The following is a 13,401-nucleotide window of genomic DNA, read 5'->3' as shown; positions in this document are numbered from 1 at the left end:
CTGCCCTGGAGAAGCTTTCAAGTTCATGCCCCTGCCAGGCATAAAGACGATTTGCAAATTTGGAGAGAAGCAGTTTACCTTTCCTCAGTTTTGATGTGTAGGGGGACAGCAGAAAACCTACAGTGTCTTGAAAAAGTATTCATATAGAATTGAAATTTTCCACATTTTGCCATGTTACAACCAAAAACGTGTATTATATTTATGTTATAGAGACCAGGGGTGCTCAACCTGTGGCCCTCCAGCTGTTGCAGTACTAAAAGTCCCATCATGCCTCTGCCTTTGGGAGTCATGCTTGTTTAACTGACAATGTGATAGACCAACACAAAGTGGCACATAATTGTGAAGTGGAAGGATGATGATAAATGGTTTTCCAATTTTTTTACATATAAATAACTGAAATAATATTTACAAATAAATAACTAAAAAAAAATGTAGCGTGCATTTGTATTCAGCCCCCATTACTCTGATACCACTAACTAAAATCTAGTAGAACCAATTGCTTTCAGTAGTCACCTAATTGGTAAATAGAATCCACCTGTGTGTAATTTAATCTCAGTATAAATACAGCTGTTCTGTGATTCCCTCAGAGGTTTGCTAGAGAACCTGAGTGAACAAACGGCATCATGAAGGGCAAGGAACACAACACACCAGACAGGTCAGGAATAAATTACCAAGGTAAACGTTCTGTATGCAGCTCCCACCAAATACATCCGTGAGCCCGATCTTGATCCAGCAATGTGCACGAACGCTGTGGGGCTTTCAGCTTTCTTGCTCCTCATTGGCTCTGATACAGCAACAGGAGCCATTGGCTCCCACTGCTGTCAATCAGAGTCAGTGACAAGGGAGCTGGTGATGGGCCAAGCACCGCTCTGTGTGTCTTATGGACACACAGGCGGCTCAGGAGAACACACGAGTTCCCCATTGCTAGCGGCTTGCTATAGGGGCACTCAGCAGGAGGAGCTAGGAGCGCCGGCAGGGGACCCAGGAAGAGGAGGGTCGGGGCTGTTTTTTGCAAAACAGTTAGACCCCTTTCACACTGAGGAGTTTTTCAGGTGGTACAGCGCTAAAAATAGCGCTGCTATACCGCCTGAAAAACTCCTGCCCAGCAACCTCAATGTAAAAGCTGGAGGGCTTTTTACACTGAGGCGATGTGCTGGCAGGAGAGAAAAAAATCTCCTGTCGGCAGCATCTTTGGAGCGGTGGGAGGAGCGGTATGTATACCGCTCCTTTACCGCTTCAAACAATGGGAAACCGCAGCAATACCGCCCGCAATGCGCCTATGCAAAGGCGCATTGCGGGAAGTATTAACCCTTTATCGGCCGCTAGCGGGGGTTGATACCGCACCGCTAGCGGCCGAATCCCGTGGCAAATCCGACGGTATAGCGCAACACTACTTTTACCGCCGCTATACTGCCACCGTGCCTCTTGCCCCAGTGTGAAAGGGGTCTTACACCGAGCAAGCAAGTAAAGCATGTTTTAATTAAAAGGAAAAACTTGCTTTGCCACAAGCACGCAGGATATCTCATTATCTCTATTTCTCCTGATGAATTAGAACGGTTTGATCTAAGAAACACATAGAGATCTGGAATCGTGTGAATTCTGGAGATGTACAATATTGTACTTATTGGAAACGGTGCCATATTCTTTGAACAGTACAAAACAGATTTTAGCGCACACATGCAAAAATGACATTTATCCTGCAAGGCTAGTTAAAAACACCCGAACATATTCAAAAATATGGGGGTATGGTCATATACTGCGACAAAGTACCCCGGATTAGTGGGTCCTAACCTGTTAATAGAATGAAAGAACCTAGGGCTAGATTCAGGTAGCCCTGCGTAACATTGTGCGGGCGCAACGTATCTCCGATACGTTACGCCGCCGTAAATTAGGGCGCAAGTTCCGTATTCATAAAGAACTTGCGCCCTAAGTTACGGTGGCGTAACGTATGTGGGCCGGTGTAAGCCCGCCTAATTCAAATGGGGATGATGTGGGCGTGTTTTATTTTAATTATTGTTGACACCGCGTATTTTAAGTTTTTTACGAACGGCGCATGCGCCGCTTGTGAAAGAATCCCAGTGTGCATGCTCGAAATTCCGCCACAAATCGTCATTGCTTTCGACGTGAACGTAAATTATGTCCAGCCCTATTCGCGAACGACTTACGCAAAAAATTCTAAATTCGACGCGGGAACGACGTCCATACTTAACATTGCGTGCGCCTCATAGAAGCAGGAGCAAAGTTATGCCGGAAAAAGCCTTACGCAAACGACGTAAAAAATTCCGCCGGGCGTACGTACGTTTGTGAATCGGCATATCTAGGTCATTTGCATATTCTACCCGAAAACGACGGAAGCGCCACCTAGCGGCCAGCGTAAATATGAACCCTAAGATACGACGGCGTAAGAGACTTACGCCAGTTGGATCTTAGCCTAATTTCGACGTATCTTGCTTTCTGAATACAGAAAGAAGATACGCCGGCGCAGCTTTGAATTTACGCGGCGTATCTATAGATACGCCGGCGTAAATTCTTGCTGAATCTAGTCCCTAGTTTCTCAACCTTGGGAGATAAACTCCTCTATATGGCTTTTAACTAGCCTTGCAGGATAAATGTCATTTTTGCATGTGTGCGCTATAATCTGTTTTGTACTGTCTTTGGTCTTCTAGCAGCACCATCTTAGATCTATAGCATTTTTTTTGGGTGTGCCCCCCAAGTATGTCTTTATATTCTTTGAACAGACATGACATTTGATTCAATAAATAAAATCTATTTTTAAAATAAGGGTTTTTTATACAAAAAATAAATAAAAAGTTACTGAATTTAAATTGAATAATTAGTTGACTCAATCTAATTCAAATGAATTCGTGCCTGAAAGGACCTGTTGTGAGACACTGCAGATTTGATTTAAAGCAGTTGTGAAGTCGCATGCATTAATTTTGTTTCTCTCAGTTTTAGGTCCCTGTTCAGTACAGTGTGCATGTTTTCCTAAAATTATAACGCTAAATACCTTTGCAGAGCCCTGCTGTGCTGTCATGTGACCTCCCTCTCCTAAAGTGGGATGGGGCTGTGATACCCCTCTGATGCATGCAAACCAGCAGAGGGAGGTCACATGACTACACAGCAGGGCTTTGCAAAGAAGGTATTTAGCATTATCATTTTAGGGATACACACAATGTACTAAACAGGGACCTTAAACTGAGAAAATCAAAGTAATACCTGTTTCTTTACTTTACAAGCAGCAGAGCAGCAGCAGGGAATATAATTATACAGGTAGGAGAGGGGCGGGGATGAGATTTGCTCTCACACAGACTATGGAACTGACAGTGGGGGGGATTGCAGAAAACACTGGGGAGAGAGCTAGATGATGGAGGCATGTAAACTGACCACGCTATCAGCGAATAGAAGCCATGATAAATGTGGTCAGTTTAAACAGGGGAAGACAGGAACAGGCAGGATCAGCCAGGTATTGTACATGTAGAGGGAGAATTGGCATGGAAATCATTCCTTAAGGGAACAGCAGCATGTGTGTTTGTTTTTTTTTTTTTTGCCGGCGGCTGTGCCAACACACATTACACAGGCATGGTCAACATAGTTGTATCCATACCACCCCCCCCCCCCCCCCCCCCAATTGCTTATCCTTAAGTAGTGAATGGGGAGCCTACACATGCTGCCGCATGCCAAAAAGGATCCTGTCTCTCATTTGGCGGCTGGTACTGCTTGTCAATTGTAGCCCATTCAACTGAATGGGGCCGCAGCGCGGTGGGTTAAAACAGGCAGTAAGGAGGCAACATAATGCCTTCTCAATCCAAGTCAAACACTCTCTGGAAAGTGCTCCACTGCAGATCGCTCTTCAGAGGGCCAAACTGGTGTAAACAAGCCTTTAAAGTCATTCAGTTAAGATTTACTTTAAGGCTGCCTGCAAAATAGTACAGCATCAGTGTGTGTTCACTTGTCTGGTTGGTGGAAGCCGTATTGCAAATACCTAAACCCTAGAACAGCTGATTGTGCTGAAGGTTATTGCACTTTTCTTGGGCCTGCAATCTATTAAACATTCAGGTAAATGCAGACTGAAGCACGGGGGAATACCTGTCTGTCAGCACATGTATTTTCCGCCGCGGGAGCAGAACGATTCGGCGTCTGCACTTTGTTTTAATCTTCCAGTCCGCAAAGGACAGCGGACAGTCCCAGCACCATCACCTGAGATCCTTTACACCGTCCCCACAAGGGAGCTCCATCTAATGAGCGTGCTTGTGTTTATACAGCCGTTGATAAATAATAACTGCGTTCGCCACTGAACCATAAAAACCATAAATTTCCTTTGTTTAAAAAATAAAACCTCCTTCTTCCCACTAATGAGTAATCAAAATATAAAAAAAGAAAATGCTAACCGTGATTATCATTGTTAATTAACATCTGTGCTAATTATGTCAATGTTGACTTTGATTTTCTGCCAATTTCTGTGGGCTCCTGTTGTGTGTATTTGCATACCAAATATATAACTGATTACTCAGAGAGACGGCGTGGAGGAGAACGGAGGCGGGATGGTTGTTTTCCTGATGCTTTGTTAGGTTCTGGCAGCCCATTAAGTGTTTAAGGCTCTCCAGTGCTTCATTATACATCTTGGTGAAGCGCCATATGTGCTGTACTGCGGATGTACGACACGTTTCAGGTTCTGTCACAAGTTTTGAGAAGCTCCACGGGTCATTATTCAGCTATTAGCTTCTGTATTTTCAAAGTGCTTTTATGTAGCTCTGCTTAAATTGATTTTGAAGCTTACCTGTAGACTTCAAAAAAAATTCCATCTTAGACTCTTGATGATTAAATTATCACAGAAACTTTTTCATGCATTTACACTGGCCTGAGGTGTTAACCACTTCAGACCCGAGCTTTGTTTTGAGATTTGGTAATTAAAAGTTAAAAACATTTATTTTTGCTAGAAAATTACTTGGAACCCCCAAACATTATTATTATTATTATATGTATATGTGTATTTAACCACTTAAGGACCGAAGGTGTTATTCAGATTCGGCCTTTTTCAAGACTAAAACAGTTTTTTTTTTGCTAGAAAATTACTTAAAACCCCCAAAAATTATATATATATTTTTTTCTAACACCCTAGACGGTCATCGCAATACTTTTTGTCACACCGTATTTGCGCAGCGGTCTTACAAGCGCACTCTTTTTTTGGAAAAAAAAATCACTTTTTTTAATTAAAAAATAAGACAACAATAAATTTGACCCAATTTTTTTATATATTGTGAAAGATAATGTTATGCCGAGTAAAATGATACCCAACATGTCACACTTAAAAATTGCGCCCGCTTGTGGCATGGCGTCAAACTTTTACCCATAAAAATCTCAATAGGCGATGTTTAAAAAATTCTATAGGTAGCATTTTTTGAGCTACAGAGTAGGTCTTGGGCTAGAATTATTGCTCTCGCTCTAACGATCGCGGCGATACCTCACTTGTGTGGTTTGAACACCGTTTTCATATGCGGGCGCTGCTCACGTATACGTTCGCTTCTACGTGCGAGCTCGTTGGGACGGGGCACTTTAAAAAAAATGTTTTGTTTTCTTATATATTATTATTGATTTTATAATTATTTACACTGAAATAATAAAAAAAAAAAGTATCACTTTTATTCCTATTACAAGGAATGTAAACATCCCTTGTAATAGAAAAAAGCATGACAGGTCCTCTTAACCACTTAAGCCCCGGACCAAAATGCCGCCTAAAGACCCAAGGTGTTTTTACAGTTCGGGACTGCGTCGCTTTAACAGACAATTGCGCGGTCATGCGACGTGGCCCCCAAACAAAATTGGCGTCCTTTTTTTCCCCACAAATAGAGCTTTCTTTTGGTGGTATTTGATCACCTGCGGTTTTTATTTTTTGCGCTATAAACAAAAATAAAGCGACAATTTTGAAAAAAATGCAATATTTTTTACTTTTTGTTATAATAAATATCCCCCAAAAACATATATAAAAACATTTTTTTCCTCAGTTTAGGCCGATACGTATTCTTCGACCTATTTTTAGTAAAAAAAATCGCAATAAGCGTTTATCGATTGGTTTGCGCAAAATTTATAGCGTTTACAAAATAGGGGATAGTTTTATTGCATTTTTATTTAATTTTTTTTTTTTTTACTACTAATGGCGGCGATCAGCGATTTTTTTCGTGACTGCGACATTATGGCGGACACTTCAGACAATTTTGACACATTTTGGGACCATTGTCATTTTCACAGCAAAAAATGCATTTAAATTGCATTCTTTATTGTGAAAATGACAGTTGCAGTTTGGGAGTTAACCACAGGCGGCGCTGTAGGAGTTAGGGTTCACCTAGTGTGTGTTTACAACTGTAGGGGGGTGTGGCTGTAGGACTGACGTCATCGATCGAGTCTCCCTATAAAAGGGATCACTCGATCGATGACGCCGCCACAGTGAAGCACGGGGAAGCCGTGTTTACATATGGCTCTCCCCGTTCTTCAGCTCCGGGGAGCGATCGCGGCTATAAACGAATAGCCGCGCCGTCGTCCCGGATGGCTCCCCGCGGGAATCCGCCCGCCGCACGCAGCGGAGGGGGTCCCGATCGGACCCCCACCCGCGTCTAGGCAGGGATGTGTATATATACGCCCATCTGCCTGTACGTGCCATTCTGTGGACGTAAATAGGCGTGCGGCGGGCGTTAAGTGGTAAATATGCTTGCATTCAGCACTCTGTTTACAGCCAGCTTCTTTAGCAATGATATTTTTGTGACATGCCCTCCTTGTGGAGGTTGTCTATATCTGTCTTCTGGACAACTGTCAAGTCAGAAGTCTTCCCCATGATTGTGTAACCTGAACCAGAATGAGAGACCATTTAAAGGCGCAGGAAACTTTTAACTGGTGTTTTGAGTTAATTAGCCGATTGGAGTGTGAGTAGTCTACAATGCTGAACTTTTTCACAATATTCTAATTATCTGAGATGCTGATTTTGGGGTTTTCACTAGCTGTAAGCCATAATCAAAATTTTAAGAAAGAAATGCTTGAAACCTATCATTCTGTGTAACGCATCTATATAAAATAGGAGTTTCTCTTTTTGTAATGAATTAGACATGCGTAAACTTTTTGATGGTGGTCTATTTTTTTTTTTTTTTTTTACCACATATTGGTAGTAGAGCTGCATGAATCTGGCCAAAATGAGAATCGCGCCATGACCTCCTTTTAGAAACGGCACAATCGCCATTTCTAAAGTGCACCTGCACCGTTATCTACGGCGCATGTGCCCATAGACATTGGTGCCCGTCATTATTGTAAATATCTCCTAAACTGTGGAGGTTTATGAGATATTTTGAGCACCTAAATGTAAGCCTTAAAGAGGTTGTAAAGGTTTGTTTTTTATTTTCTAAATGGGTTCTGACTTGACAGTTGTCCAGAAGACCGATATTGACAACCTCCACAAGGAGGGCATTTAAGCTAGTGCATTGTTGGTTCCCTTACCTTTTCCTTCAATTTCCCTTCTAAATGTTTTTTTCTTTGTCTGAATTTCTCACTTCCTGTTTCTCCTCCGTAAGCTGTTCTGGCTGACTAACCCCAGCCAGGATGATAGGGGCAAGCTTACGGAGGAGAAACAGGAAGTGAGAAATTCAGACAAAGAAAAAAAATATTTAGAAGGGAAATCGAAGGAAAAGGTGAGTGAACCAACAATGCACAAGCTTAAAGGAACCTATTTAGAAAATAAAAAACAAACCTTTACAACCCCTTTAATCTAGGCTTACTTGTAGGTAAACGTGGTTGTACAGGGTTTACAACCACTTGAAGGACTCCTTTCTGCTGATAAGAGCTGATAAGTTATTGATAGCCTTATTGTTATAATGAAAACAGTGCTGGTGTATGTATTTGCATAATATGCTTGTCATTTGACTGGGTAATTGTTCTGGCAGTTACACTCTGAAATGATGCCATGGTGATATTTGATTAATGATATTTATGGTATATAAAGATATAAGTTGTTAGGATCTGATCTGAGCTGTTTTCACATTCTGCAGGTTGTGGGCCACAAGGAAGGTCTAGATGTGATGGAGCGGGCAGATCCTCTCTTCTTGCTAATTGGTCTACCCACCATTCCTGTCATGCTAATTCTGGGTAAAATGATTCGCTGGGAGGACTATGTGCTCCGATTGTGGCGTAAATACTCAAACAAATTGCAGATTCTTAACAGCATATTTCCAGGTAAGTTAAGATTGGCGACCATATACATATTAAGAAATGGTGTGTGTGCGTATGTGTGTGTGTATGTATATATGTGTATATGTGTATATGTGTGTGTATATATGTGTGTATATATGTGTGTATATATATATATATATATATATATATATATATATATATATATATATAAAGTAGTTCGCCACTTTCACCTAGGGGGCTCGTGCATCGCTTCTGCAGCAGAGGGTGATCTCCAGTTGCTGAGCACTGGATACCCGCCGATCGTCGGGTAGAGACTCAGAACAAACATCTGCCTATGTAAACAAGGCAGATCTCCATTCTGACATGGGGAAAGGGATAGATTTTGTGTCCCTGGGCATAGCATGGGATAAAATCCATAATTTCCCTGTGTAAAAGCAGCACACATAGTACAGTAAAACACTGGCTAGGCACACAAAAATAACCCCCTTAAATGTTAACCCACTTCCCTGCCAGTGTCTTTAGTACAATGACAGTGCATATTTTTAGCACTGAAAACTCCTTAGTGTCACTGGTTCCCACAAAGTGTCAGTCAGTGTCCGTCTGTCCACCAGATAATTGCAGGCCCGCTATAAATCACTTATTTGCCACCATTACTAGTATAAAAATAAATAAAAAGTCCAGTATATATACCATAGTTTGTAGATGCTATACATTTTGTGCAAATTAATCCATATACGCTTATTGGGATTTTTTTATTTATTTTTTTACCAAACCTATGTAGCAGAATACAAATTGGCCTAAATTATATGAAGGATTTTTTGTTTTATATATATATATATTATACATACACACAGTACAGACCAAAAGTTTGGACACACCTTCTCATTCAAAGACTTTTCTTTATTTTCATGACTATGAAAATTGTAGATTCACACTGAAGGCATCAAAACTATGAATGAACACATGTGGAATTATACATAACAAAAAAGTGTGAAACAACTGAAAATATATTTCATATTCTAGGTTCTTCAAAGTAGCCACCTTTTGCAGCAGACACATCTCTAGAACTGATAAGAGGAGACTGTGTGAATCAGACCTTCATGGTAGAATATCTGCTAGGAAACCACTGCTAAAGAAAGACAACAAGCAGAAGAGACTTGTTTGGGCTAAAGAACACAAGGAATGGACATTAGACCAGTGGAAATCTGTGCTTTGGTCTGATGAGTCCAAACTTGAGATCTTTGGTTCCAACCCCTGTGTCTTTGTGCGACGCAGAAAAGGTGAACGGATGGACTCTACATGCCTGGTTCCCACCGTGAAGCATGGAGGAGGAGGTGTGATGGTGTGGGGGTGCTTTGCTGGTGACACTGTTGGGGGTTTATTCAAAATTGAAGGCATACTGAACCAGCATGGCTACCACAGCATCTTGGAGCAGGCATGCTATTCCATCCGGTTTGCGTTTAGTTGGACCATCATTTATTTTTCAACAGGACAATGACCCCAAACACACCTCCAGGCTGTGTAAGGGCTATTTGACCAAGAAGGAGAGTGATGGGGTGCTGCGCCAGGTGACTACCTCTTGAAGCTCATGAAGAGAATGCCAAGAGTGTGCCAAGCAGTAATCAAAGCAGAAGGTGGCTACTTTGAAGAACCTAGAATATGAAATATATTTCCAGTTGTTTCACACTTTTTTGTTATGTATAATTCCACATGTGTTCATTCATAGTTTTGATGCCTTCAGTGTGAATCTACAATTTTCATAGTCATGGAAATAAAGAAAACTCTTTGCATGACAAGTTGTGTCCAAACTTTTGGTCTGTAATAAATAAATAAAAAAAAATATATATATATATATATATATATATATATATATATATATATATATATATATATATATATATATATATATATATATATATATATATATATATATATATATATATATATATATAATTTTGGCATAGGGTTTTATAGCGGAAAGTAAAAAAAAAATATTTTTATTTCTTTTTTTTTTTCCCCAAAGTTGTCTGTTCTTTTTTTTTTTTTTTTTTTTTTTTTTTTTTTTTTTTTTTATAGTGCCACTGTGGTGATCACATTTCACCAAAAGAAAGCTCAATTTGTGAGAAAAAGTTGATATCAATTTTATTTGGGTACAGCGTTGCATGACCGAGTAATGCAAGTGCCGTATCGCAAAAAAATGGCCTGGTCATGAAGGAGGGATAAATCTTCTGAAGGTCAAGTGGTTATTCTAGGATAGGATTCTATCCATTATTTACAAGTACACCTTTTTTGTGACACTTGTTTTTATTATGTACTATCCATGCGTTCTGCCTGTTCTTTCAGGTATTGGATGTCCTGTCCCTCGCGTACCAGCTGAGGCCAACCCTCTAGCAGATCATGTCTCTGCTACTCGCATACTGTGTGGAGCTCTGGTCTTTCCCACCATCGCTACTATTGTTGGCAAACTGATGTTTAGCAGTGTTAACTCCAATCTACAGAGGACAATTCTGGTGAGTGTTTTGTGAACTTACAAATGCAAAGCTTACAAGAGCTTGGCCTAAAGGAAAAATTCCACTTTTATTTAAAAAAAATAAACAATATCATATAAAGTTGCTACTCAAGCTATTTTGTAATGTATATGCATGGAAATGTGATACTGCGCTGTCTGTTTACATTAAATGTGAACAAATTACCAATAATGCTGCAACTTAAAATGTGAGACGCACAAAAAAATAGACATATATAAAAACAAGCTGCGCAATGAACGTGAAAATATCCAAGAAAACCAATATAACTAAGTGAATACATATGTTGTCAATATTTCTGGTATCACAACACAAACAGGTTGCCCTATTTGCAATAAATTCTAATGTGTCCCAATATGAAATGAGCAAGTGAATGTTCAGTTTTTCAAAAAAAACACCTCAGATGATGGTCGGAAAAGGCTAAAGATGTACAGTCCTCCTATAGGTAAGTTGGTGACTTCAAACCAGAGTAAACCAAGGAAAAGTGATGTAATAGGAAAGAAATCCTCCACCTTCTAAATGACTGCCTCTTACCGAAGATGAATATCCCAACTAGAGATCTTCTGTGGATGTATGGGGCCTATAACCCAGCCTGGGGGTCTATGCAACTGGATGTCGTTTCTTCGGCAATAAATCGATTCCCAACCACTCGCAAGCAGTCATGTATGATCACGGCCAGGTGAGGAAGGAAAGAAAGGCCAACATAGCGTAATCCAGTAAACATTTAGGCCTGGAATCACAGACAACTTACGCCGACGTATCTGTTGATACGCGGCGTAAGTTCAAGGATGTGCCGTTGTATCTATGCGCTGTATTCCGGAAACAAGATACGCCTGAATTTTGCCAAGATACGACCGACGTGAGTCTCCTACGCCGTTGTATCTTGGGTGCATATTTACGCTGGCCGCTAGGGGCGCTTCTGTTGATTTACGCGTCGAATATGTAAATGAGCTAGGTACGCCGATTCACAAACGTACTTGCGCCCGTCGCAGTAAGCTACGCCATTTACATAAGGCGTACGTCCGGCGTAAAGTTACCCCTGCTATATGAGGCGCAAGTAATGCAAAGGTATGGATGTCGGAACAAGCGTCGAATTTTACGTTGTTTACGTAAGTCGTACGTGAATCGGGTTGGGCGTAGGTTACGTTCATGTCACAGGCATTGAGCCGGCGTATCTTTGGGAGTAAATTCAACGTGATTGTGAGCATGCACGCACATGCGCCGTTCGTTCGGCCATGCATTTACATGGGGTCACGGTTAATTTTAATACAACACGCCCACTGCCTTGCTACTTTGAATTAGGCGGGCTTATGCCGGCCATTTTACGTTACGCCGGCGCAAGAAAGGGAGCAAGTGCTTTGTGAATACAGTACGAGCCTCTCTCTACGGCGTTTCATCAAAACTGACTTCGTCCTGGTGCCCCAGTGCAGGTAGGGGACGGGTTTCCCATGGAAAGGTAGCAGACAAATCATGTACCTGATCAAGGAAGAGCAGGAGATGGCCCTGTGTCTACATTTTAACAGCCTCTAAATGAGGTGGGGTCTAGGATTTGATATAATTTGGTAAAGATTGGTAAGGACCTTAAACCTTATTTGTTTGTGAAGATTATGTAAAACCTTAAATGTCCAGAACCTGGCCAAGGTTATGATGGTACAACAGAAACCGTTTTTGCATTTGAAATATTGTGCCTGATGCCAGGTTTTAATGCGGTCCTGTCGTTTTGTTTTTATAGGGTGGAATTGCTTTTGTCGCCATAAAAGGAGCTTTCAAGGTATATTTCAAGCAGCAGCAGTACTTGCGCCAGGCTCACCGAAAAATCCTCAACAACCCAGAAGCAGAGGAAGTATAATTTTTTCGACCATCTGTGTGTGTTGTACAATCTCGTGCACAAGGTTCTACTGTATCGTAGTGACTCCTCGCCATTGCACAGTTCTGGGAATTTACCACATGCTGCTGCCCTTGGTTTTCCTTCTTTTTTTTTTTTCACAAGACGCAATAAAGCACTTATGTATGGCAGAATAAGTACTGTAAACAGGTTGCAGGACACGTCATCTGTCTACACTGCTTTACACCATCTTTAATATTGTGTCGTATCAGTTTTGCATTTCACATGGTGGTAATACATCCCATGTAACACAGCATATATGTGAATGGGAGACTGTCGGTGACACCAAGGAAGAAACCGAAGCATTGGGTTGCCATTTTTATATTTTTAACCCTTGCACAATGGCATAAGCTAAGAGTTTAAGATGATTATTTTTTTTTTTAATCATAATTTTCAGTTCAGTTGCTGCCAAAAGCGAATATCTAAAGAATGTACAAAGATTTTTTTGGTGGTGCGCCATTGTCATTCTAGACCGTTTTCTCACCTATTTTACTGCATCCTTTTTTGATTACTCTGATTTGGGTTTAAAGTTATTCATTTTACTTTTCCAAGGATGGTCTGTTTGTTTTTTTAGCTTTACGATGCATGCACTTTGTCAAACTAAAGCGTACAAAAACTGAGTCTGAATTTTTATTATCGGTCACCTAAAAGGGTTTTATTTCCTGAAATAATAGAAAAATTCCTCTAGCGATCAGTGAAAGATTCTTCGGGGCTCCAGTGGTTCTGCCAACTGTAACCTACTCTGTAACTGCCCTGACTTAACACTTTTCAGCCTAGGGAATACCTTCTGCTTCACATCCCCTATATCAATATGAACATAGT

General features: G+C 40.8%; 1 protein-coding gene across 1 annotated transcript in view; it reads left to right on the top strand.

Moving 5' to 3' along the window:
* The window catches only part of MARCHF5 (membrane associated ring-CH-type finger 5), a 50,846-nt gene extending 37,716 nt beyond the window's left edge, over positions 1-13,130 (top strand). The window contains exons 4-6 of the mRNA XM_040361802.1: positions 8,028-8,211; positions 10,513-10,679; positions 12,427-13,130. Coding sequence (XP_040217736.1) covers positions 8,028-8,211; positions 10,513-10,679; positions 12,427-12,543 — 468 coding nt within the window. The 3' untranslated portion in view covers positions 12,544-13,130. The remainder of the gene's footprint in view (positions 1-8,027; positions 8,212-10,512; positions 10,680-12,426) is intronic.
* Positions 13,131-13,401: the final 271 nt, after the last annotated feature.

This window comes from Rana temporaria, chromosome 8 (genome assembly GCF_905171775.1).
Source record: "Rana temporaria chromosome 8, aRanTem1.1, whole genome shotgun sequence".
NCBI lineage: Eukaryota > Metazoa > Chordata > Amphibia > Anura > Ranidae > Rana > Rana temporaria.
Note: the sequence above shows the minus strand (reverse complement) of the source record. Positions and strands in the feature narration are given on the sequence as shown.